The 26,620-nt window shown below is 35.0% G+C and overlaps 1 protein-coding gene across 1 annotated transcript in view; it reads right to left on the minus strand.

The window, feature by feature from the left end:
• Positions 1-7,051: 7,051 nt before the first annotated feature.
• LOC148829336 (thyrotropin-releasing hormone-degrading ectoenzyme-like) overlaps positions 7,052-26,620 on the minus strand; it is a 219,917-nt gene continuing 200,348 nt past the window's right edge. Inside the window, exons 16-19 of the mRNA XM_088923246.1 lie at positions 21,222-21,389; positions 15,136-15,276; positions 14,742-14,823; positions 7,052-8,700 (exon numbers count right to left, since the gene is read on the minus strand). Of these exons, the coding sequence (XP_088779372.1) occupies positions 8,557-8,700; positions 14,742-14,823; positions 15,136-15,276; positions 21,222-21,389 (535 nt within the window). The 3' untranslated portion in view covers positions 7,052-8,556. The remainder of the gene's footprint in view (positions 8,701-14,741; positions 14,824-15,135; positions 15,277-21,221; positions 21,390-26,620) is intronic.

Genomic DNA, 26,620 nt, shown 5'->3' on the forward strand with positions numbered 1-26,620 from the left:
AGTTGGAGGGGGATCTGCCAGCATTGTCCTTACTGTCTGAGATTATACTGAAATGAGATTATACTGTAAGCAGTTTTTCAAAACAATACCACTTTCATATGTTTTTTTGTCAATGATATAGTTAGCACCATAAAATTAAAAAAATTAAAAATTGAAGCAGGAAGTGGGATAATCATTGTGTTTTTGAATCTCTAGAGAAATGTCAGAGGTAACAAGAAAACATGAGCATAAAACCACTAGCAACAGTCAACTGTATTTCCAGAAGACCTTTTCTATTTATCTCAGAATTCTTAAACTCCTTAGTGAATTAGTGTAAGTGACAGTGGCTGCAGGATTTTGCTGTTATTCAAAGTGGCCGATACTCTGCTACAAACATGCAACAGAGATAATTAGACTAGTAACCTTATCTTTCTTTGAATCTTCTTTCTTTTAATTTTTAGTTTCTTTGTCAACAGAATCTAGCTGTATAGTAATTTCGAATGTCCCCTACAACTCACTAGACAGATATTTTGATTTTTAGGCAAATTTGATTTTTCTATTTTGGTCATATACTGTAGATTGTAATCTTATGCACATATACGAATACAAAAATATGCAGATATAGAAAACATTTGTGCTTACCTGTTACCAAGACTATGCACTATCCGACTGTGCTTTTTGTACAAGATTTCTACCCTTATTGGACTTGGGTTTACTGCTAAGAAGGTGAAATAAAATATCATGCTATTTAGAGCGTTAAATATACACAATATCAAAAACAAGATGACATTTGACCCATGGAGTTCATTTTACTTCTAATAATTTATTGATCTGAGAATGTACAGTAAGTTCTTGAAGGTTCCCAAGACATTGACTTTGTTATCATGGTTTGGCAGCTTGTTCCTTATACCCAGCACATTTGTCTTAAAAAGTGCCCTCTGCTTTCGCTCTTAAACACATTTGCAGTAACTGTCAGTTATGCTCTTGTTTTGTTTTTTCTCCACCACGCATAATCTATTTGGTGGACTTTGTCTATAATGTTTTCGTCTTCAAATGTGCCCACATTCGTACTGCAACTACTACCTTCTTACAATGTTCTTACAATTTTAAAAATGCATCAGTGTCAGATGTAATACATTACTAATTAATTTTGCAATTTAAACACTTATTTTTGATACTATTAAATAATTAGGTTTTGTTTTAAAGATCATTAATCTTTCGGTCAATAAAGACGTCAGTTAAAGATCCATGATTTGAATAAAAATGTAATATGCAGTAATCACAGTAATGTATGTACACACTGGATGAATAACATGCTAATGTTGGAAGCAGTAAAATAGATCTATAAAACCATTTAATTACTTATTTGTGCTGCCATCTACTGCTCTCTTCTGGAAATAACTGTAGCACCAGGAACCTGCTGTGCAAGACTGAATTGCTTACAATACATTCCTCTTCTCAGGAGGTGATTTGAACTGAAAATGGCGTGATAGAATGACTTATTACATTGCTTAATATTGGTAAATCTAGAGGGTTGTTCTGATTGCAAAAAGGAGGGCTGCAGACAGAATGCAATGATCTACCTCTGGCTATGTAATTTGCTTTGATTCATTTCACATGTCATGTGCCCTTTAAAAACACATAAATAAAAATGATTGACCACTGCCTGGCACAGTTTTCTCCAGCTTGCAGAAAATCAAACAAAAACTTCAAGAATGAAATCATTAGAATAAAAAAAAATGGTCAGATACGAATCAATTTGTGTGTATCCCAGTCCGTCACTATTAAAGGGAAAGAATGAAAATGCCAATGATACATCTGTGAGCCACCTGCATCCACAGTGTCTCCTTCAAACATATGGTCTATAACTAATTAATTTGCAATGCCATTTTAGAGGTCTGCAACATCAGTTAAAGGATCAGAAGTCACTTCTGTTAGCTGAGGTAATTTCATGGCCATCACTTGATTGATTTGCTGTGGGATGTGGCAAAGAGGGAGTCTGTCTCTTCTCTGTGCTGTACAAGAGGGAAATATTCTAGTGAAGTGAGAAGTATTGTTGGTGACCTATTTCTATTTTGCTGAAAATATACAGTCTTGGCAAAAATCTACTGTAATATTCATCGGTATTTTCAGGGCTGAGTTATAATTTAGACAAAAAGCATTGGTTTGTAAAGTCAATACATTTTTAATTCAAATGATTATGAAATTCTAAAGATTAAATTTAAATTCTGAGTTAGATTTACCTGCTCATTGGTCAATCTTTAGATAAACTGACAAATATGTATGCAGTTCATATGAATGGCCAAAGTACTGTATATATTAATGAGGAAATGAGGAAAACCTTTTTGTTTAACATCTATCATTGTTTAAATTGAGAATGTTATTGTATGCATTATTATTTTATATAATTTTCTTTTACATATTATTAGGAACAGTGCATATATTTTCCTATAAGTTCTATTTGCTTAGATTCTATGTTTCACACATCTTTCTAAACCTCCTTGTAATATTCTATTCACTGATTATGCTCGGATTTGGTAACCGAGAATATCTCTGAATATCTGAGAATAATACTCTTGTCCTATGCTATTCTACTCTCATCATTCTGCCACTTTCTCCTTGCTTTTGTCATTGCATTACATGAAGCTATTGTTCAATTAACAGATTTATTTTGTTTATCCCACTCTAGATTAAACAGCTCATACTTTAATTGTTTTGTATGTTATTGATTGTAGGAGCTGTGTCAGTGTACAACCCAGGAAGACTAATAAAAAGTTCAATTTTGGGGTATGGAGCCTTTTTTGGGTGTGTTTGTCAATAAGAGGGCAGGATGAAGAGGTAGAGAGGGATTGTCCAATATGTTGCCTCCCCCAATCATGATCACACTGACCTCTCTGTTTGAGAGCAATTCAAAAACCCCTTGTGCAAAAAAGATATCAGGGTCCAAACCCCTTAGAATGTGCTCACACTGTCACACCCTGTACACCTAGAGGGCGCTCTACATCTGTCCTGTTCCTAGTTCCCTGTGATTATTCGTGTCTTTCCTGTGATTATTATTGTTGTGTAGCCTATTTACTTCCTGTGTCTGCTCTGCTCCTGGCTCAGCATTGAGGGTACGGATGTCATGAGACCCGCCTAGTACCAGGTTGCCTCGTCTGCTGCCTGAGGGCATAGGTTTCTTTACCGACATCGTCTACCCCCTGAGCCTGGACTAACCTCTGTGTTGCCCCTTTTGCTGCTTCTCATAGGGTCTCTACTGCTCTCCTTGTCGTTCCACAGAATGCCCTTCCGACATCTGTGACACACACATTCCTCCAGCACTCAGCAATTGACTAATCTCTTATGAAATCCGTTTAATTCACAAATGGATACCTTTCCTCCATTTGCTACAGACTGCTTCCCTGAAACTAAATTTCAACCACTTTTGTGGCTTTTCCCACTCCACCTGTCTCTTTCTGATTTCTGCCATACCCCTAACTTCTTTCCACACTTAAGGAAATTTTGAGATTCTGCTATTTTCCCTTTTTCCTTTTCAGCATGGAATTAACTACTCTTTGTTCCCTTTATCTCAGGATATCTTGAATAATGGTAACAGTTAGATAATTGTAATACAGGAATACAGTCATTTACAGGATGTTTTGATAAAGTGTTACTGTATATTAGAGATATTGGAACAAGTAAAGGTTAATTCCATGTTGGAAAGAGAAGAAAAGAAACACATTTTGGCTGTGGAGCCTTCTTCGGGTGTCTGACAGCATTGTGTTTCTTTTCTTTGCATTTTCTACACAATAAATGTTTTTTATTTGTAATCATAGTTTACAATCAGCAAAACTACTGGAATCATGTCAGAAGATATGCAAAAACATTTGTGTTTTAATTTTGATAGTTGTACTGCTACTGAACTTTGAGTGTTTAATGTTTTGGGATACTAAATAAATGGAATTTGATTTGCTTTTCCATTATTTAATTTGATTACTAGAACTATTAATGTATTGTTTAATAATTGTCTCCTTTTGTGCTTTCTGTGCTTGTTTTCTAGTGACTCCACTCTGTTGATTTGATATGTTAAATATTTTCTTTTCAGTGTGTACAGTGCAAATGACATGCAGTACTGTATACCTACTGTGGAATATTTTTAGCATGTGAAATACTGTATAACAGAGGAATTGTTGCCTTAAAATAAACTCCACAACTGAATAAATATGATTAAGTCACATTATTTGTCAGGCATACCTGACAAAAACCTTAAAACTCTCCATCTAGTTAAATGCAAAAATAGTTATAACTCCTCTAAGAGTACATTCCCCAGGAAGTTTCAAGGCAATGAGCTGCTGCTCCCAGTCAACTGACCAGTTTCTGGAAGACTATTGGTCAAATTGCAGTTTGGTAAATGACCTGCTGTTGTCAATCACATGACCAATTGGAGGAAGATAATTGGTTGGGTGACCTTTAAATCAGGAAGCTAACACATCCAGATTGGCTGTTAGTCTCTGCTGTTGAGGAGAAAAGCAAATGACTCTTTAGGCTGCATCAGGAGGAGAAGGAATGGACCAAATTTCAAGCCAACAAAGTTATTTTTTTAAGAGTCTCAGAAAGAGATTGCCCAGAGTGGGAATGAAGAAGTGCAGTTAAAGCTCAGAGGGAGAGTATGTTTTTCATTTTTCAAAACAAAAAGCACTGGTTTATTTTGCCTTCTGGCTGCATTTGTGTGTTTTACCTAGATATGTCTATTTTAAAGATCCTGTTACCTCATCCTGCTATGTTACAGAACCATTAAATGCTCTGGCAAAATGACTTTGACCATGAATTTAGACTGCAGATTCTTTCCATAACTCTTTGCACAGCGTAGAAAAGAGTCCTGGAAACCCTCTAAAAGGATGCACACACAAGCATTAATTTCATCATGAATGGAAATAAAATGGGGAGTTAGGTATGATCTTTGATCCACTGTGCTCCGACACTGTGTTCTGTTCACTGCAATGGTTGATCATTATTTCTGTTTTGCTAATATACATCTCAGAGCACTTTCTTCAAGAGATGTAATACATGGGATTGTAGACAGATATGATGAACTATCTAATCACTACACAGAGAGAGCATCTATACTATATGTGTTCTGATGGGAGATGCAGTATATTTGCAGGAAATGCATCAGCTTCTGGTGCTACCCAACCTATTTGGTGTATAAGAAGGCTGCATTGGTTGGGTGGTTGGGAGGATGAAATGATGGGTGGGTCTCGAAAAGTTTCAAGTCATGGAGTAATCCCTCCAAACAAAATTTTCTTTGGTGACTTTTGTAAAAGAAAGGACATTGGGTGGAAGCAAAAGTTCAGGGATGTTTTTGTCCTGATGGCGGTGTCACTGAAAAAAGCTAAAGATTTCATTTTGCAACTTGGTCTCATCACTGCATACCAGCTAAAGTTTGTGTTTCTTCCAAACTGTGAGGAAGAAAGAGGATTTGTATTGTGTTTGGAGTGGAATGAACTTTAATACTCCTTTCTTCCTAAATGTACTAAACATATTTTAAAAGATCTAACAGCTGAAAAGTTTTTTTCTTTTTGGAGTGGAAAATAATCCCAAAAAATTGCAGTCTTGCTGATGCAGCCCCCCCATTTAAAACACAATAAGTATAATATTTATAATTAACCTACAGTATGAGCTGAGCTTCAGTGGGTTGCCAGTTGTGAGTTGCAGGGTGATATGGCTGCTGGCAAGCTAAGCTACTGTTCACTTAAAAAACATTTTACATAGTCTGCTATGGAATGTTTTAAAAAACATATCTGCTCTGAAATTTTTGTTTTCACAGTTTTGTGATAGATTTCAGTGATTTTCTTATTTTGAGGCTTTCTAAGGCATCCAGGAGGATTATACTTTAAGGCACCTGTAGCCTTGGAGACATCTTGGAAGGAGAGGAATGATATACTGTATGAGTCCATATACTGTACATTCACCATTGTTGCCACTAACAATAATATAATAATTAACAATAATATTGTATACAGTATTTGTATCTTGAAAATACAAGAATACTTACCTTGACTCATAAACTTGAACCTTTGGGTTTTTCAGTATTCATAATAGAAGGAAATTTTTGAATTGCCTTTAAGACTTTCCTAGTTGATTTTTCATTAATTTATCTCAGAATGTTCTAGTTTCATATGTGTAACGCAACGGGGGCTCAGGCGGGCGCCCTTGCCGCATCAGGTCGGCCCCACACCGTCCGGGGCTCGAACCCGGGACTTCCGCGTCTCTCTGCAGCGACCTAGTCCCGTGAGCTAAAGAGAGATCTCCCTACAGCCCACTAGCTGTAGTCCTGCTATCACAGGGAAGGGCGGTGACGTCACCTGCTCTGGTACGCCGGCTCTTACACAGTACCTGTCGGCCGTAAGCGTTACACTCTCCCCCGCTTAAATCGCCGTCCCCGGCGAAGGGCTATCCCACCCCGCTTCTGACACCAATGTAACGCAACGGGGGCTCTGGCGGGCGCCCTTGCCGCATCAGGTCGGCCCCACACCGTCCGGGGCTCGAACCCGGGACTTCCGCATCTCTCTGCAGCGACCTATATTAAACCTTATTAAAAAATATTTAAATAAGTAGGAATCCTCCTACGTGTAGCAGAGGGTATAATAAAATGAAGTCCAAGAACTCTAAATACTTGCATATTTACAAAAAATAGTGTTATAGATCATGTCAGGGGTATGCTCTGTAAATCGCCCATCTGTCGTGAGTTAAAAACAGAATTCAACTATGGTAGGATAAACAATGCATTTTTAAACTCTCACAGCATAGACATTTTTTACTTTTGACAATATATCATGAGTGTATTTAAATGCATTTAGTTTAGAAATCATAATCTTTAGGTAGATTTTAAAAAAATGACATGTCAGAGAGTAAAATAATCACCATTGTTTTATCTGTCTGTCTATTCTTCTATTCTCCCTTTTCCTAGACTTGAATCCACTTAAATATTATTAAAAAGATGCCTATCAAGACAAAATGGAAATTTAATCACAGAGCTAGTATTGTTTTCATATACCCACATCTACACGTCAAAAAGCCAGACAGTGATGCATTACTGTACAAAAATTTATTATCAGAGTTAAAATTCCATATATTTTCTGCTTAAAATACAGAAGATATAGTAATCTCTTTATTTAGAAAAAGCTGCTATGTCAACACTTAGTTTTAATAAATGGGAGAAAAAAGGATAGAAAGGATTTGTGATGTCTAGACTATTATGGACTATTCCAGGGTATAAAAACACAGATTAATGTTAAAATATAAATAAAGGATACCCTTTTTCTTCATTAACACACTCAAATATTTCAGCCAAACACAGTTAAAGTACACATATCGACTGATACTGTTTTTCTATTTCAGAACACTTGTAGCCAAAATGGGTTCAATTGCTGGGATATCACATTCAAATCTAGCCTTATAGTAGCTTCAAGAGGGCAAATCACAATTGATCTTCACAAGATACAGCTTATTTGATCATGCCCTTCAGCAGTACAAAAATCATTAAGTGTTGTTCTATGCCATGCTGACTGGTTCATGTTGGGCTGCTATGAATCCTAGTGGATTAACAGATATGAGCTATTCTGCACAGTGGCCTCAGCACTATGATATATAGAGTATATTTTTTTATCCACACCCCAGGATAACCCCGAACAAACATGAGATAAATCTGTAGTCTGATAATGTCAGGATACAGAGTGAAAATGACACATTTTCCATTAGAAGTCACCTTGTTCCTATTCTAAGGTGTAGTATCCTTTGATTTTTATAATGTTTTCTGCTTGCCGCTTGGACACCAAAATCGATAGGCCTTTAAAATTATGACCTATTCTTCTATTACGTTTAGTACATGTTATTAGTACTGTCTGCCAGTCAGGATGGCATGGTAGCCATTTTTATACACATCACACAACATTGAACACGGTTTCTGAAGCTGATGTAATTCAGGTGGTGCTGCCACAGTGTTTATTGACTATTCTATTATTCTACATGGCTTGTCTAAGAATATCTTACCAGTATGAGCATGTGTTTATACTCATTCAGTTGAATCTGGAATCTTTTTCATTATTGATTAGTATTTTCCTGTATTGGAACACTGATTGTCATGACAGTTGTTGTGTGTGTATAACAATTGCATATTATTGTCCTTTCTGCTGTTCTTTTCTTTCTTTTTCCTATCTTACACAGTAGTGATTGGGATACACAGGACTGGGAAACGTTATCGGTGAGCATGCTGGGATTTCTGTGGGGTTCTGGACAATCATGCACAAAAAAATACTCAAAAGTGTTTCAACAGATGGTAGATAAGATCATGCAATACTTGGAATCACATTCTTTTGCCCTGCATGTATATGACTGGTGAAGGCAGTGAAAATGCACTGCCCTCTTTTCTTTTTTTTTTCCCCACAGAAAAATGTCTTTTCATGTTGCAGGAAAATAAACAGTTCACAATTTGCAATTCAAATCAAATTATTCTCTGTCTTCATTTTTTTGTTTTTTTTAGAGTATAAATGTTTCAAAGAGAGATACCATGCTATAAATATTTATAATTGTCACAGATTAAGTGGTGGGGGATTTCCTAAGCCATTGGAAAAACTGTTCTTCAAAGAGGCTGTGCCATCTCACATTAGCTTCCACAATCTCTACAGCACGTGCGAATGCAGCAGCTGCTCCTCCTCCATTGTTCTGTATAAAGTTCTTCAGCTGAAAAAAAAACACATTATAATGATTCAACAATAAAATAAACACATTATAATGATTCAACAATAAAATAGTATTCTATAAAGCAGATGTGAGATCACAAAGAAAACCCTACAGATCCTGCCTATTTAAATGTCAAAAAGGTTAGTTTTATATAAATTATCATTAACATAAATGTAAAATCATTACTTACATGCAAGATTGTAATTTGCAAATACAGTCCAACTGTAATTTACACTTAATTAGATCATGAAGGAAATGTTTACATCTATGGAGAAAACCACTCTCCCTTGCTGCCATCAGGAAGAAGACATTAAGAATTCTACACGAGAATTCTCTGTGCACATTTTTAAAGGTTTACGTCAATATAATTTAGATAATTCTAAATATCATCTTTTTTTTCCCCTAAGGCCCAGCTAAGTAAAATGTCAGAAAAGGGAACAACATGCAATTCATGATTTGTATTGATCTTTGTAAAGACTTGTACTCAAGTTTAAAGAAAAATACAAAATGTTTGCTTCAATACTAGTTGTTATACATCAGAGAAAAACACCCTAAATCCCACAAAAAGCATAGAAGAGGTTGTTTAATAAAAGTGTACTTTATATACAGTATATATATATATGTGTGTGTTTATAAGCTCAATATTAAAACATTGAGTGTAAGGGAAAAAAATATCTTTGGTGGAGGGGATTCTTCATATTCTTCATACAGTACTTCACAGCAGTGTTACCATCTTCTTACTTCACCTTGTTACAGTAGGCTGTAGCAAACTGATGCTCATCATTGCTGGGAGGGCGACTTCAAAGGAAAAATAGTTTGCTTTGTAAGTGGTATTGGCGGAACAATAAGTGATACTCTCCTCTCTGGACCAGAGAGATTTTAAACTGAGGTTCTGACTGCTAAAGATCCTATGGCACTATTCAGATTATTCAAGAGTATGTTGCTACCCCAGCAAGATTTTACAAAGTAGTCAAATCTACTCTGGGCCTACGGAGCGGCTTTATTTGATTAGTGAAATAATCTCTAAGTTTCCTCTCCACTTGAAGTGCTACTAGCACAAAATATCTGCCACACATCACCCAGGTGGGTGCCACACTTCAGTGCTGGATGAAGTGTTTCCCTATCTACTGTTTATGTTAAACTCTTTAGGATTAAAAACACTATACAAATCTGGGCGTGTTTTATCTTATAGGAAACATGATTATCGAGGTAATTTTATTGCAGCTTGACACCTATACACGTATTGTGGTATTAAAATGATTATAGAAAATTAACCACCATGGGCCTAATAATATCACCACTGTTATCATCAGCTTTGCTGTTAGAACAGTAGGTCCAGACATCATGGTAGATCTCATCATAAAGCTGTGGGGAATGGCATGCCACCCTCACTCATGTCCAATTTTAAGAAGATAATAAGATAATTGGTTGGGAGACATTTAAAAACCAGGAAGTGAAGGTTTCCATTGGAGTTCTTGGTTTTGAGCGTTTGGGTTTTTTTTATTTTGATGACAGTAAGAAGCTTAGCTGCCAATATACAGTATTTATGGAAAGCATACAGCGAAATATTTAAAGCTCAGAAAGGAGCAAAGGTTTTATTTGTGTTTTGAGTTTAATTACACAATCTAAAAAAGAGCACCTTTTTTTAACCTTACAGCTAGGTATGATGTGTCTGTTACCTGAAAGCTGCCTATTAAAACATACAGTAACTGCTACGACAGCCAATCCCTGGCAGCGTTACAGTATGTCATTAAAAGATTCGTTTTTTTTCCTCATAAAAACACAAATTAGAATCTGTTACCCTTTGGGCTTTACCTGAGAAATTATCTGCTAAAGTAACTTCAATAACTTAAATTTTAAATCAACAGAACATTGACTTTATAAGCATTTATGCATGCTTACATACACTTGAAAGGAAACTATGTAGCGAAATAAATACGTAATAGATGCAATATAAAGGTGTGTGCACATTTCCTTATATCTTCTTGCCAAGGTTCATATACTGTATACTTTTTTGGGATAATCAATGACAGCACTGCCACAGATTTATCCTGTTCAGCAGCAGGACATGCTTTTAAAACACAAACTTCCATACAGAAATTCATCAGATAAAAGATAAAAGTGGGAATTAGAATACAGTTAAAAGAGAAGCGTTTTAACTTTTAATTTAATTCATTTAGATGGTTCAATTAAATTATTTATGCGATAAAGCAAGCCTTTCTTTGAGAGAGTTGAATTTTTGCCAGAATGTCTCCAAAAGGATATCTTAAAAATGTTCTCTATTATTGCAGCATAAATTGATGTATGATACAGATAATGTAAACTAAGTACTTTCCAAACTAAAGTACACCTTAATGTATTCATTGAAAGTTATTGAATGAAATATGCCATTATTAAAGGAAAAGTTATATTGGAAACACAGGTAATATGACAAGAGTATGGTTATTTTATACACAAGAAAAATAAACTTAAAGGCTTTAAAAAGGCTAATGAGCAACTTAATATTTGTATAATGCACAGCAATCACTGTTTCTCAGATGATGTAAGTAGACCTTTCTATGACAACTGTAAAAGCATTTCCTGAGTTATACATTTCACAGTGATTTTAACCAAGAGCATCCTTTGTTGTCCGCATCAATCATATCTGAACCTTGGAAGAAAATATGTTTTTGTGACACTGAGTGTGTAATATTAATTACAATTTCAGTCGTGTATTGAACATTTCAGAGCCATAGCTTTTATGTGTACAAAGATTTAGAGCTAAAGGAATAAATGCATTTTCTAGACATGGTTTTGGTGGTTGTATATGTGTGTACAGTAGTGGGCATTTGGAATACTATTCACATAAAAAGCTGCTGTGTCAAGGCGTAAAACCAGGAGAAACTCCTTTCATACAGTACCTTGGTCATGCTCTGATTGAATATGCAGTAACTTCATACCCTTCATAGCCTTTTCATTTCAGACATTTTCCTTTCAAATCACTATTTGCCATTTTAAACAGTACAGTTTATTTGTAAATAAGTGGGATGGCATGGCATGGCATTTTTATGGTACAGCAAAACAGCCTCAGGGTGCCTACAGCACAAGTCGTCATGTCTCATTCTTACTCACTGGTACCCCTCAGGATATACATTTGCGGCACTACATAACTTCTATTAACTTTGGATCATTTAAAGAAAGAGGGATAAGAGTGCAGAAACAGGAATAAAATGACAAATTATAATTTACCCTTATAACTTGAACAGGACTACTGTGCTTTTTAGAATTACAGCTATAGAAAAAAAATAGCAACACTTTAAAAATGAAGCATGTACTTTGTAGCCAAATAATTATTCTGTCATGCTAATGCCATTTAAGTTGTTTGAGCATATCATGAGATGTGTGAAATGCACTTTGCAAATGTTAGGAATTATTCCGAATTTGTACAATCTTGTAGGTATAAAAAGGACGTGGGGTAGTAGTCATACTGCAACAATGCCTTTCCTCAGTGAATGAGAGAGGTCAAGCAGTTTGGGAGCACAACTGACTGGACCATGACAACAAGAAGCAGCTAGTTCATTTAAGGGCCATCCAGTGTCCAAAATGTAACACCAACTGTTTAATAAGCTGACAGGAAAAATCTGTGAGCAACCAAGACTTTGTTAACCATATACTGTACAGTCACCTAGTAACACAATCAATAATGGAGAGGAACCATCTGAGAGATGACGTCCTCTCTAGTAAATCAGCAAAAAGACCTATACTGTAACTATAATTACAATCATTAAGGTGCTCCTTAAATGGTGCTCCTAAAAAGTCATATCTCAGAATCAATGAGATGCATACCTGCAATTTGTACATGAATCTGATTGACATGACCTTAGGTATTGACAAAGGTTATTGATTTCTGACAAATCATGATATAGCATATGATTTAGTGATGGTATAACATGTGAATATGTAGCAGAATCCACAAAAGGTTCACTGATACCTCTATAAATGTGTCCTACAATAACGTTAGCAGCAGTATGATAATGGAGGAAGAGCCTATACAGTAGATGTTATCTTCAGAAATTAGCTTGAAGGTGTTGATAGTATACTCAATGTCATGTCAGAGTATATTTCAGATTTGTGCTTCCACACATTGCAATACTATTCACAAAGGGCAAGTGTAACTCATGAACACAGGAACAGGTCAGTCTATGCTTGTATACACTAATTCAAGTACAAACCTCTGGCAGAAGCCAAGCAGACATTTCAGTTTACAGTGACCACCACCAAATAACTAAATAAATATTGAGATTGATTATCTCAATCATTTGTTATATTACATGATTCTTATGCTTATGACTTGATAAAACACAAACTGTAAATCGTTTACGCTGGACTACCTGATTTAAATGCACTTGCTGATACATACCAAATGTCTTTTGGACTCTTGTAAGAAAAGATTTACAACCTATCTATCTAATGTTTTGTTTAAGTCATGGCTTCTGTTACTGTAATGCTTTAGTATATTGTCCAGTTGAAATAGGATGGCCAGCCACAAACACACATCAGCCTGATTGCACCTAAGGGTGATTTAACATTTGGCAGTTAACTGCCAGAAATCTTTTCAAGCTAGTGTAAAAGGGATTATTCAGTGTGAGCCTGTTACGGTCATGTAACCCTCTGGAGCCTGAAAGGCATTACAAACTGGGTCAAAAGCAAGTCTTTTAGCTCTTTATATTTGTTTGCTCTAAATTGCAATTTAAACACTATCTTATGTGCCATCAAGTTGTACTAGTTATACAATAGTTGTACAATGATAGCATAATCATTAAAGCAGTATCTCCCTGGCACTGGCTAATTGACAGATCGTTGTACGAATACCTGTACCTGTTTTTTTTAAGCAAATTAAGAACTTAAGGCAGGACCCTTTTGTAGATATACAGTATAGACTAAAGGAGCACTGTTTCTAGGAAGAGAAAGAAGACCATTAGAAAGATTACAAAGGATGGAAAGCCATTCAGTCCATAAAGGTTATCAGTGACTGACTTTTTGTGTATGAGAAGTATGTGTATTTACAGTATATTATATTTTTAACACATCTTAGATACAATGTGGGCCACCATTGCCATCCTGAGTACATTTTGGTCTTAGATTGATCAACAACTTTTTTATGCCAAATCATAGTTTTAGAAACTGTCACATACAAAATCATTTATTTAATGTTCTTAATTATTTACTGCTAATATAATCAGAATTTTGAATTGAACAGCTACCTAAGTATTAAATATTATTACACAGTATTGTATGTAATATTGTATATTGTTTTGCAACATTATTCTCTTGTGGTAAAAGCCATCATGAGTAATTTAAATTGAATGATTCTGTATTTACTTAATTTATTTTTTACAATTTACAATTATTTTATAGGATTTGCATCTATTTCAAGCATGTTCAGTCCTGGTCTTGGATCTTGCCTTTCAACTCAACTCTTGACAAACATACAGTTTCAAATTGTTATTGGCTGAATTGGACAATAACCAATTAATCACTTCAGTTTAACCACCCGGAGAAGGCTCCAAGGCCAAAACGTTATGTTTCTTTTCTTCTCTTTTCAGCGTGGAATAAACCTTTACTTATTCCTTTGTAGCCTACACATGCTGCCGCAGCTACTGTACCTACTTGAACTAGTTTAACCACTTCTCCTAGCTCTCCAGAGGCTGTTGCTTTAAGGAGGCCTACAAAACTTCCTGATATAACTGACCTCCAGAACCAGGATGGGACAGCCCTTATCTAAATTAAAATCTCCATTTTAAAAAATGTAGAAATAGTAGAAACTGTCTGCTTATGCAAATATTAATCTTAATTTAAAAGGTAGCTAGGTTATCAACAGTTCACTTGAAGCAAAAAGCCACAGACATCTGGACATGGAAAATCCTGCATCAACCACCAAGTTATTTTTTCACTTAGCTAAAAATATTCCTGTATCATCAGGATGACTCTCTTCTTGAGGTCTCAGACAGATGGGACTGACAGTTGAAGACTAGAAATGCCAGCTCTCCAAATAAACTTACCTCAATAAGTTCAGCCTCTGTATTTAGAAACTCAGTCACTCCATTGATTAATTTGGAGTTCATAAACAAGGCCTCACCATATCTGTGAAGACAATACAGTTTAACAGTAAATGACATATAAGACAGATGAACCTATAAACAGTTATTGTTTTGTGGCTGTTGCTGTGCATAACATGTATGATTTAGGTTAGTTAAGAACTAGACCCATAGCTGTTTTGCCTATACTGTACCTACAGTTGGTTTAATACAGATTATTGTATAAAAATTAATCTTTATAATCAGTATAATACCTAAATGTATCTCTATTGAGCTATTTGCTGTAAACATATATTCCTCCAAATTAGCTATAATAAAATACATTTACATACAGTATAAGAAAAAATAAAAATCATACCTGGAATTTAAAATGTTCCACTTTTCCCGGAAGAACTTCCAGGCTAAATGCCTTCCATGTGGATTTCGACCTACATGTATAATGACATCTATGACATCCTGATCAGGAACTAGATCAGAGCTCAAAGATAGATTCAGGAGCCTTAAAAAGACAAGAAAGTAATATAACAGATAATTATATAATCTGTAGTAATAAAACGTGATTAATAAAGCAGTGCATGAATATGTTTAGTACCAGCACTAGTTTTAAAACAGCAGGCTAACTTAGAGGGAGCTCTTAGAATTACAGTAGTTCACTATATAGAACTATACAGTTCAGTTTTGGTCCTTATTTGAGTGATTTACTATCCACTAATGAAAGTTAATTGCAGAAATACTATATGGTATTTCATACCTTTCTGTAGTTTTTTGTACTTTGTGCTATTCCTTGCCTTTTATTTGTATAGTAGTTTATAATATATTTCTAAGCTTCCCCATGATTCAGCTGTACTCTTACTGTGGCTTTTTACAATAATGTTTCAAAGATACCAAATATTAAGAAATCTGGTCTTGAGGTCTCATAGGTAGAGGTTTCTATAATAATTCTCAGTCTTCTATGTGAAGATTTTTGTTCTTTGCCAACATTAAATAGCCTTTTGTAATTTTCCAAAGTCCGATTGAATGGATTGCTGCACCAATAAAACCTAAAATCTTGTTTTACAACACAATAATATAGTATAAAGATAATGTACTGCACTTGTTGAGTGTGTTTAATTTATGTGAACCTCCTAGGTTGGACCGTTTTCTTATAGATTTAAGACCTAAAATGGAATTATATCTTCATGAAAGTCTCAATAATGACAAAATATTGGATTAATGAATTAATAAAGTGATCCAATGGTAAATACAGTATTCTTGTGTGAATAAGTATATTAACTCTATGTTTCAATATCTGGTGCTCCATGAGTAAAAATGGCTCTCTGAAAAAAAATGTAATTATATCTGGGGTTTCAAACTTTTTCTAATTTTCTAATAGTACTATGTCAGCACTTCTTCACTCTTTTTTCTAATTTTTTGGTATTTTATGTGTATTCCCACAGAAATGGTTAGTAGCCCCCTGGTATACTGTATATCTAGTTAAGTGCCCCTTCTTGCATGAATTCTTGCAGATCTTCATTTTAAACTCTCTGTACAACAAATGGGAAGGTAAAGGCATACAATTACAGTTTTGTTGAATTGAAACAAAGTTTTCCAACCACAATAAAATGTGAGCAAATTTAAATGATACGACGGAAATGAGGGCACAATAAGAAAAGTAACCACGGACCACAACAATGTTCCTCATTTTCTCCATATGCATCTGCATTGAGGTAGAGATCCCTTAAAAATTCATGCAAAGAGGAAAATGACCCCTTCAGGGCACAGAAGAAGAAACCAGATTCCCAAGCTTTCCTGCCAATTATGTCACTATTACTATCTACGAGCCACATGCTATGTGTAGATGTTAAACCTCAGTGTGTTATACGTGGTCTGCATGAATAATAACAAAGTGGTGGATGCTGAGAAGACAGCAATCAATACTTAATAGAGAAGAAGATATTTCAAGCCACTAACACCAGCTGTGATATTTTGTCTCTGCTATCTCTAATTTGATGGCTCTACAACATATACCTATTGAGTGTGTTAGTGTTTCTCACATTGTTTGATTTCATCGGGTGTGGGTTAATTTTTGTTTATATATAGACATGCTGTATGAAATCCACTTTACTAATATGAATCAATAAATGCCAGAATACACCTATATATGGATCAGATGTATAAGACCACCGGTTTGTTGTATCATATCTAGAAAGCAATGACGAAAATGCATCATCAACATCACTGAGTTTGCATCATGCATGTGAATGCTTTCAGATTTTCAAGTTGGTCAGCTGCTGGAGAAGGTGCAGGCTGTAATTTAAAATACAGAAGACAAGCCAGCCACTGAAAAATTACAATTACGTACTTGGACAAGCACAAGGTCAAATGATAGTTGTAGCTAATATTATTTAGTTTATATGACAGTAGCCTTTAACAGCAAAGACAGAAAAGTGTACATGAAAATAAACCCTGGCTTTCAAGGTGTCATTCCAAATATAAAGGAGTGTTCCATGGCCCATAGAAGGGCCAGGCCGTCCTCACCATTTGAAATGGGCTAGCGCTATACCTCAGCAGTAGCCTAATCAACACCGGTAATCAGAGAAAATACACACATACAAGCTACAAACGGCTTTACAAAGACCTGCTATTGATTACAGAAGGAGTCCAGTCAGCACCTCACAAAAAAATTAATTAATTAAAATAAATATAAGAAAAATGCCCTTTCTTTATTATATCTAATGCACTTAACGCAAGCCTTGTCAAAAACAAAACTGAACGGGCGGAATCAAAACCAACTGAATTTTTTTACAGAGGTGCCGGGTAGCCTTCTGTGCCAATGAACTTATGAAGATGTTGAGAAACAAAAAATTGCACAATAACTATCAGAACAATAATAAAACAGATGTAGATGTTAACTCCCCATCCATTACATTATCTTCAACACATAGATTTTCCAATGGACGCATGAATGCACAGTCACTCATTCGCCTACAACTAGCCTGGCAGTAAACACGCACACCTTCTTTCTGGCTCACTTAGCGAAAGGACTGGTGCTGTTTGACACCAGTTTGTTTGGCTTTAAAGCCTCGTTTGATTACACTTCGGGACACACAACACACAGTGGCAGCGACTCGTTCTCAGTTCCCATGCATGTAAAGCCCAGAGTCCAGTACTCACTGCTATACATGTATTTTCTCTTCTTAGGTTTGGATTTTGAGTTATCGGTATAAGACATTGAAGCAGTTTCTTTGCTTGTAGATAGGCCTTCCTCTATGTTTTTCCTCGTAAGAGAACCAAACGCAAGCCACTTATCCATGATGTGAAGGGTAATTAGGCAGTTAGACTACATTTTGCATTAGCTTTCTTGTGACGTCACATACAATGGCGCTAAATGGCGGTCACGTCGGTCACGCAGCATGCTAAGTCATAATACCTGTATATATGAAATGTTTATATTATGTAATTTATATTATATATAATGTTATAGATTTACGACTCTTTTACAATTACAACCAGGACCGGTGCAACCCATACTTGGGCCTGGGTGCAAGTAAATACAAAGCTCCACTCCCCCGGCTTCCTTCTCCCTCCGCCAGTGCACACAGACCAAGAGAGCAGAATTAAAACAGGCTAACATATTGAACTTGATACTTAGTAACTATTAATTTAAAAGTTTACAACTTAGCTCGTCACGCTGTCGTTGCAGCAAACTTAGCGATGATATCACTGAAATCCACCTGCCTTGCGGCGCTGTTCTCTATAGACAGCAAAGCCAGAGCTGAGAGTCTTTCCTGTGACATGGTGGACCTTAGATAAGTTTTGATCAAATTCAGTTTGCTAAACAAGCATTCAGCACCAGCGACAGCAACTGGAATTGTTAAAAACACTTGACATGCTATCACTGTGTTCGGAAACGCAAATTTCACTTTTTTGACCAAATACGGCAGTACGTCAGATGGAGTGTTGACTTCATTGGAGAGCAGATGAGACACAACCTTTAATTCAGTTGCCAAATCTCCGCCATGTCTACTAAAAACAAGGCAAGTTTGTTGCAGGCTTCAATTGAATTATCTCCGGTATTTTTTATGTCTAACAAAATGCCAAAAAGACATCTGAATTTGCTCAAGAAATAAAAACGTTCCTCTGTCTCACTGATAACAGTGTCCAGTAAGCAATTGAAAAAGTTCAGTTTAAATTTTTCTTATTGTCTTTTCTGTTCTTTGCATTTCTCGCTACCCGACTTACATTTCTGGATCGCTTTCATGTTGCACACTAACTAACATAGTTCAGCTAAATGTAATAATAACAATATTAATAATATTTAATACATATTTTCTAGACACTCCACTCAAAGCGTTTTACAGGTTATGGGGACTCCCGTCCACCACGACCAATGTGCAGCTCCACCTGTAAGCTTGTCTGTTGCTCAGTCTTGCAGAGGAACAGGTCGCGTTATCCAGTTCTACATATTCTGGAATGAACGTGCCAATGAACAATTGCAAACCATCCGCACAGCCGTGTTTTCAAATAAATCATTGTGTTTTATTTTAAAATATGCCAGACTACGAACTCTCAATCATTTCTTTTACGGTTGGTCTTTTTAAAAAACAAAGTTGTCATTTTAATGACTTTAGCAACGGGCCCCCCTTAGATCTGGGCTCGGGTGCAGTTGCACCCATTGCACCTCCCGCAGCACCGACCCTGATTGCAACAATCACTTGAGGGCCACGGCCCACAGGTTGAAAAACACTGGATTAGACTATAGTTAAATTTGAGCGATATTATTACATCGGGATTACAAAAAAAAGTGCTTAGAAATGTATGAAGTCTTTAAAAGTCTTGAAAATAACCACTGAGGCACATTTCATAATTACAGAAAATCAAACTTACAAAACCAAGAAACCAAAACCAATATACATCACCAACAGGTGATGAAACTATCACAAAAATAACCTTATGAAAAAATAATTCATATTGGGTTTAAAAACATCCTATGAGTCTGAGGCTCTTTTGGGATATTGTTCTAGACTAGAGCTTTAGGTGAGCAGCAAAAGGAATTGTCAACTGCCGAGTGTGGAGAAAAAGTGGGAACATTTAATAAGCCAGTACAAATCATCAAAGGTTGTGTGGAAGAGAGTAACTAACAGCTAACTCATCAGTTACATACTGAAGAAACATTCCTTGTAGAGTGAAAAGAAGAGTAGCTCCTAAAAAAATTCCCTCTAGCATATGAATACTGCTAGTGTATTAAAACCATGCAGAGTAACGACCTCCAAAAGGTCGTGCCTGCTGGCTCTTCACAAATATTTAACTTGAAATTGATGATTTCTTCAAGGTTCATCCTCTTTCTTGCTCATCTGCCTAAAAGGTGTGACTGATTAAATAACACAAAAAGGATGTCATCTCAAATAGGAGGCCTGTTTTTACCATGGGGATGTGTGCTTTTTATAAAAATGTGCAGTAGCCAGGTATATCAGAGAGAGAAAGTCAAGGTTTAATACCCTCGTCCCTAGTGAATCATGATACGAAACCCAAAAAGGAAATAAAGGGCAAATTAAAGCTGAGACACATGATGTGTTCATTGTACACAGCCTCAACAGAGTCATTCAGTTTCAAGGATGTTCTGTTCTAGTGCTGTTCCTACATTAAAGCACTAGTAATATGTTTGAGCGCTTCTATGTGGTTTAGTCTGGAATGACTGTTCAGGGATATAGCAGTACGCTGTAAGCATTCGTATTAGAGAAGTGAGAGCCAACAGTCCCTCATTAAAGTAGCTTTCCCCTACTGGTGAGTTAAGTTTTAAATTGAATTTATCCAAGGAACTTTTTTTCCTTTCAAAATTTAATAGACTGCCATTTCCAACACAGAAATAAACATTTTTAACAAGCTTATTCACAGCATGTTAAATTCTAATAGGAATTAATTCCGTAGCAAAGATTAAATCAATGTTGAGTTTTATTTTTTCTTAGTGGTTATTAAATTTGATAATTTAATAGGTTTCCTTGTTATTCAGTTGGAAATCCAAGACAAATTTGTTTCTGACAGTGTGTTCAATAAACCTGATTATTTGACATGTAGTTTCCATTGCATTTGCTACAGTATGATAATATGAGCTGACTACACTTAATAGAGTAGTATATTGATATTAACTGTGTAAAATCAACCTTATCTTTAAAGGTAATTATCAAAACATTAATATTCACTATCTACCAATCACTGTTATTATAAATTACATTAATTGCCCTCTGCAGTCATGTGAATTAAAAATAAAAAAGATAAACAGAAATATACAGGACTGTGTTGTTAAAATGGTTTTGGCATGTGCCACAATTGTGAAAACTATCCTTACAAACAGGAATCATAAAATGATTTTATGTTCAATTTCCTGTCTGAATATTGTACTACATCTGAATCAATTGGTTTTAAGTTCAAAGAGTCTAAACAGATTTGACCTGCTCGTTTACTTACCTATTCAGCAAAAATGTGTTATCACTGCAAGTCAGGGCCTCTAGCAGTACCTTTTTTTCAGAGATGGCAGCTGTGGAGTGAAATTTCATCCAAATGAACTCCCAGACATCCTCATCCATTAGAGACACTCCAGTGCAGTAAACAATGTCTCTGACATTTGGTGGGATTCTGTAAGAATATCAATAGCATTAATATTTTAAAGATCAATGCATGACAATGAACATAGGGGAAATAGTAAAGGCTTTAAAATTGAAACCTGGGTCACATCTTGAAAGTGTTGTGTTACTTGCTCTTAATCAGCATTTGATCCAACTGAGAGAAGAAAAATAGTAATAAAGAAACCATTAATAAAACATCGGACATTCCTGGAAACTAGCTTTTTTTTTCCCTGAGAGAAACCAAGCAGTATCCTTATTTAGAATAAGCAAGATTTTTTTCTTGATTCCAATTCATGACATTTTATGCCTTTTTTGATAATGTTGTCCTTGTAATTTAAAAAAAGTTTCACAGCAAGTGATTAGTTGTTATCTCATCTAAGTAAAAGCCTATGGTTCTTTATGAAAATGGAGTACTTATGTTTTCTTTAAAATATTATATTTAATTTACACCTTCGGAAGAGCATTAAAATTAATTTTAAATCGACATTAAAAGACACATGATTAACCTGACAGTGTTAAATAACCATAATTGAAAATGTATCAGCTCCATTGAAGATGACTGTATCAAGATCATTCTTACTGAGAGAGGTGAGTACTGTACACTATGCCTGGTATTTGATTTAATTTCCAACTTAACTGTAAAGAAAGATATATCAGCATAGACTTCCAGTGAAAGCACTTGGTATTAAGGTGGGGTTCTACAGAATAAAACCCAAAGCAAAAAACACATGCTTTAATATAGTAGCATGACATTTTCACATCTGCCACCGCCTGTGTGGTAAAACACCAGTCACAACATTATTCAAAATCTCTAGTGATTCACTCAGTCTCAAGGTTAGCGTACAGTTATAAATAGCATAATAAACTTATTTCATTTCAAATACAAGGGACAAGTGATACATGTATATGTAATTTCTTCTCTATCCTCAGTAATATATTGGTAATACCTTTGTTTTAGTGTGCATCTAAAGTCACTCTATAATCTAAGATCACAAACATAATAAAATAAAGCTAGGACCCAAAGGATTTTGCACTTTTGAATCTACCAGTAACATTCAATTTATGTATTTCATTCTCCCTTAAGCAAAACTGGTCTCCACTGAGCCATAATCATATATTATGTTCAAATGAAATAGACTAGTTGGGATTCACATCAATAAAGCCAGTTATGTTCCAGTCTTGTCCTGTTTCACCCCCCGCAAAGCCAGGTTTTCTGTTTCTAGCATAAAGGAATCGGCAAGAGAATCTGTAAGATCAAACGTGTGCTCAAAAACATTTTCAAATACTGTTTAAACTGCATACTTATTTTAGCGATGATTTTAAATTAGTACAGTATAATACTGAGGTAGAATTACTTAATATATAGTGGTAACTTGCATATTAATTATCATGAATACCTGTCTCAAACCATGACTTTGAACACATCTCAAGACCAATGTTAGAAAAGGTCAGCTTACAGGTACTTTGAGACAGTTAATGTAAGATATCTGTCCCGGCAAAGACCTTGAAGCTGAAGCTCAAAGTGAATTAGAAGGATAATGCCCATATATGACATGCGTGGGTAATGATGTTAGGAAGCGAAGGGATGCACAGCAGGAAATTGTCAATTCCAAAAAATATATATTTTCCATGAAGAAAGACGACAACACTTTCGTATTTCAAAATGTTTTGTTAGACATGCTCTGTAGCTACCATATGTAAGGTACATACAGTGGCTTCCAATAGTAATAGCAAAATTTAAAACATATTTTTGCTTTACATTCAAGCAAATTGCATTTCTGTTCATGAGATTAATATTAATTATAATATATTATATATTTAATATATACAGTATTACAGAGTATGTTTTCATTATTGTATATACTGTATGCATACTTTGATCATATAAGAACAAAAACATACTTTGTGTTCAATGATTTCAAGTGACCATAAATATTAGGACACATTTACTTAAATTAATATAGAGTGTACAAGTCAGTTTTTGATTGCAATAACTGCAAGAATTCTGCAATTCATTGAGCTCATCAGACTATATAATTGAGATACTTTGCTACAGCCACTTTTGAGTTATTTCCTATTTGTGGAGTGTTCTGACTTACTTTACAATGTAAATTGCATTGCCAGTTGCATTGCCAATTAAAATCTGGAGACTGACTTGGTCAGTGTAAGATTTTCTTCTTGTTTTCTCCTAATGAACTCTTTGATTGAGAAGAGTATCTTGTCAAACATTTAAATAGGTTGCATTGCCATGTAGTCAATTGTGTGTTTAACATTTTTGCCCCAGATCTATTGTACTCTATGTACATATGTTACCAAAAACCAGACATCTGTGTTTTAACTACTGTATGAATTCTGATTCAAAATACAGCCTCAAAATCATTCATAAAGTGATTCATAGTCTAGCAGCTATTTTTAATGGATCTGGTCTTTGCTTAATCCAGGACTGTATAGCAGAGGCAGTGTGCATGTACCTTATATTCACAACATGGTGGGTAAAACATAATCAAGTCGAAAGATAGTTTATTCATTTTAGGAATATTACTTACAGTATAAAGCTCTACTGGAATGTTAATATTTACCCAGGACTATGTATGAGATTCTCCTGTGATCTCCAAATCCAAATATCAAGTCTGTACATGTATAGTAATTAAATTTAGCTCTGTTGTAGAGACTATAAAAGATGTAAAAAGTGTTTGAAGTTTTTCATCAAGAATAATTGAGAAAAATACTTTCACAAAATAACAATAATTTATATTTTAACATGGACTTAACTGACTTTTATTAAATGCAAACAGAGCAATTACACCTACAGAATGTACCACTGATTTCAATAATAAGCTAAATGTTTTACTTTCAAGTGAATGTTAAGGAGGTGCAGTGTGCTTCCTTAATATGGGGGTATTACCATTTTAAGTCTTGTATTTTATGGAAAATTATACATTTTAAGGAGCAAGTAGAGTGACTCAGGTGTCCTAAAAACCACACAGCAATCCCTGAAGAACTACAGGATCACAAATGTCAAGGTTAATAGACTATGGTCTGATTAGCATAAACACACATTTTATTTGAAGCAGTCACCTCAGTTTTTATCCAAATATCAAATACTGTATATAAGAGCTATCCATTGTAATTACATGTTATCTGTCTTAAGTAAAATTAATCTCTTCAGCAATCACGCATACAGTACAACTACCTTTTAATGTCTGACTTGAAAATGCTTTTCAAAGTTTTCTAATTGTGCCTTGGGCTTCTTGTTATTCTCTGCAGGAATTTTAATTGCAGTGTGCAAGTCTTTTCCCAGGCATCATTCACCTAAAATGTATCTCAAATGTATCTCAATTTCTTAGCTAAAATGACATGATGAAATTTTGCAAACTAAATTAAAATGTTTCAATGACAGCATCACTGCACAAAGAGTACATACCACAGTTAAAATATAGCATAGACTGGGTATAACTCTGAGAAAGGTCTGTGAAGCTAACATTATTGAATTATAAGGATTCACTTTTGCCTGACTACAATACTAAAGTATTTTTATACTGACCATATACTGACTATGACTAAAGTATTTTTCTTGTACCAAAATTTTCATGTACTGTATAAAATATTGATAAAAATATCAACAGTAAGCAAAAAGTACAGTAGATATAAACTGTACAATGGACCAAATAAAAGTAATGGGCAGCAATGTTTCTGGAAGTTGGAATACAAGAAATCACAGTGTAATTCAGCGCAGTTTATTAAGAACAGCCCTGGACAGCTGAGGAAAGACAGACAACAGTGTTTTTCCACCAACTCGACTTTCAAGCACTTTGGAAAACATTTTGTAAAGCAGGGACAGCACATATTCCAAACAACCTCTTTGTTATGATAACAAAGTAATATGTTACATTAGGACAAGGGCACTGCATACTGTATATTTTAACACACAATAAAAAGGGCGGGCATGGTATAAAGGTATTTTAAACACTAACACAGAATGTAAATTCTGATGTCCAGTTTCTCAAGGATGTCATTTAATGTCATTCTTTCTAGTCTGCTAAATAAGAATTCTATACCACAAGTTGTCTGCCCTCTCTTTTTAACATGAAGAGAACAAATTAAGGTCAGACAACAAAGACCAAGCTCTACATTGAAAGTTCACTTTCAAAGTACAATTATACTGCATTAAATTCCATTTGCATATAAAGTTTTACAGTGTCTTGGTATAGAAACTATATTTTCCAGATCTTTCAAATAGACATAAGTTTAAAAATAAACGTAAGGGTAGATTGTCATAGATTCCATAAAGGACCCTTGAAATTAATCAAGTAAGAAATTTTGCATTTTGCAATGGCCAAGTCAAAGTCTGAACTTAAACCCCATTAAGATGTTATGGCAGTAACTAAAGCCAGCTGTTCGTGCAGAAAACCCTCAAATGTCACCACTTTCAAGCAGTTCTTTGAGGAAGAAGATATGAGGAAGAATGGACCACAAACTATGTAGTAATGATGAGATACTGATAAACAATTACAGGAAACATCTTTTTGAACTCATTACTGATCAAGGAGATGCCACCAGTTACTGAATCTAAAGGCTCACAAACGTATTCACATGTGAATATATACCAGTGGATATTTTGTTAATTAATTCATCCAAATATACCTTATGTCTTTGTGTAGAATGTTTTATTATATTATCTTAGATTATTAATCTATTACATTAAGGCTTTCATGAAACTTTAATAACATTTTAGGTCTAAAATATAAAAAAGAATACTAAAAGTCTAGGGGATTGGCGGACTTTTTCTTTGCAGTATACTTCTAATACTTCTATATAAAAATGGTTTATCAACTTCATGCTTTTTTTTCTTCTAGCTCTATGTATTTGATATGTACAAATTGGGTTATTATTGGTAATTGAATTAATGAAGTGACCACATGGACGTTTATGGGTACCACCTATTTTTGAAGATTTTTTTTTGTAATTCTGTGAACTTGTTCTACCCCAGTTGGTGAAATGTATCATGATGACATTATATTGAAGACAGGAGTGAATGTATTTCAGTGTGAATGTAAATGTGAATGTGAATGTTAAAGGAAATTTGGAACTGTGTTTGCCATTCTTGAGAAAAACATCAAATGTATTAGGAATTAAATTTTATAGACTGTGTCCAGGTTAAAGAGATCAATTTGACCCTAAGCAGTTCGGTTCAGTTGTTGTTTAACTATTTAATGTTGAATTTGTAGTAATATTTTAGTC

The sequence above is a fragment of the Atractosteus spatula genome, chromosome 8 (assembly GCF_055471065.1).
Source record: "Atractosteus spatula isolate fAtrSpa1 chromosome 8, fAtrSpa1.hap1, whole genome shotgun sequence".
Taxonomy (NCBI): domain Eukaryota; kingdom Metazoa; phylum Chordata; class Actinopteri; order Semionotiformes; family Lepisosteidae; genus Atractosteus; species Atractosteus spatula.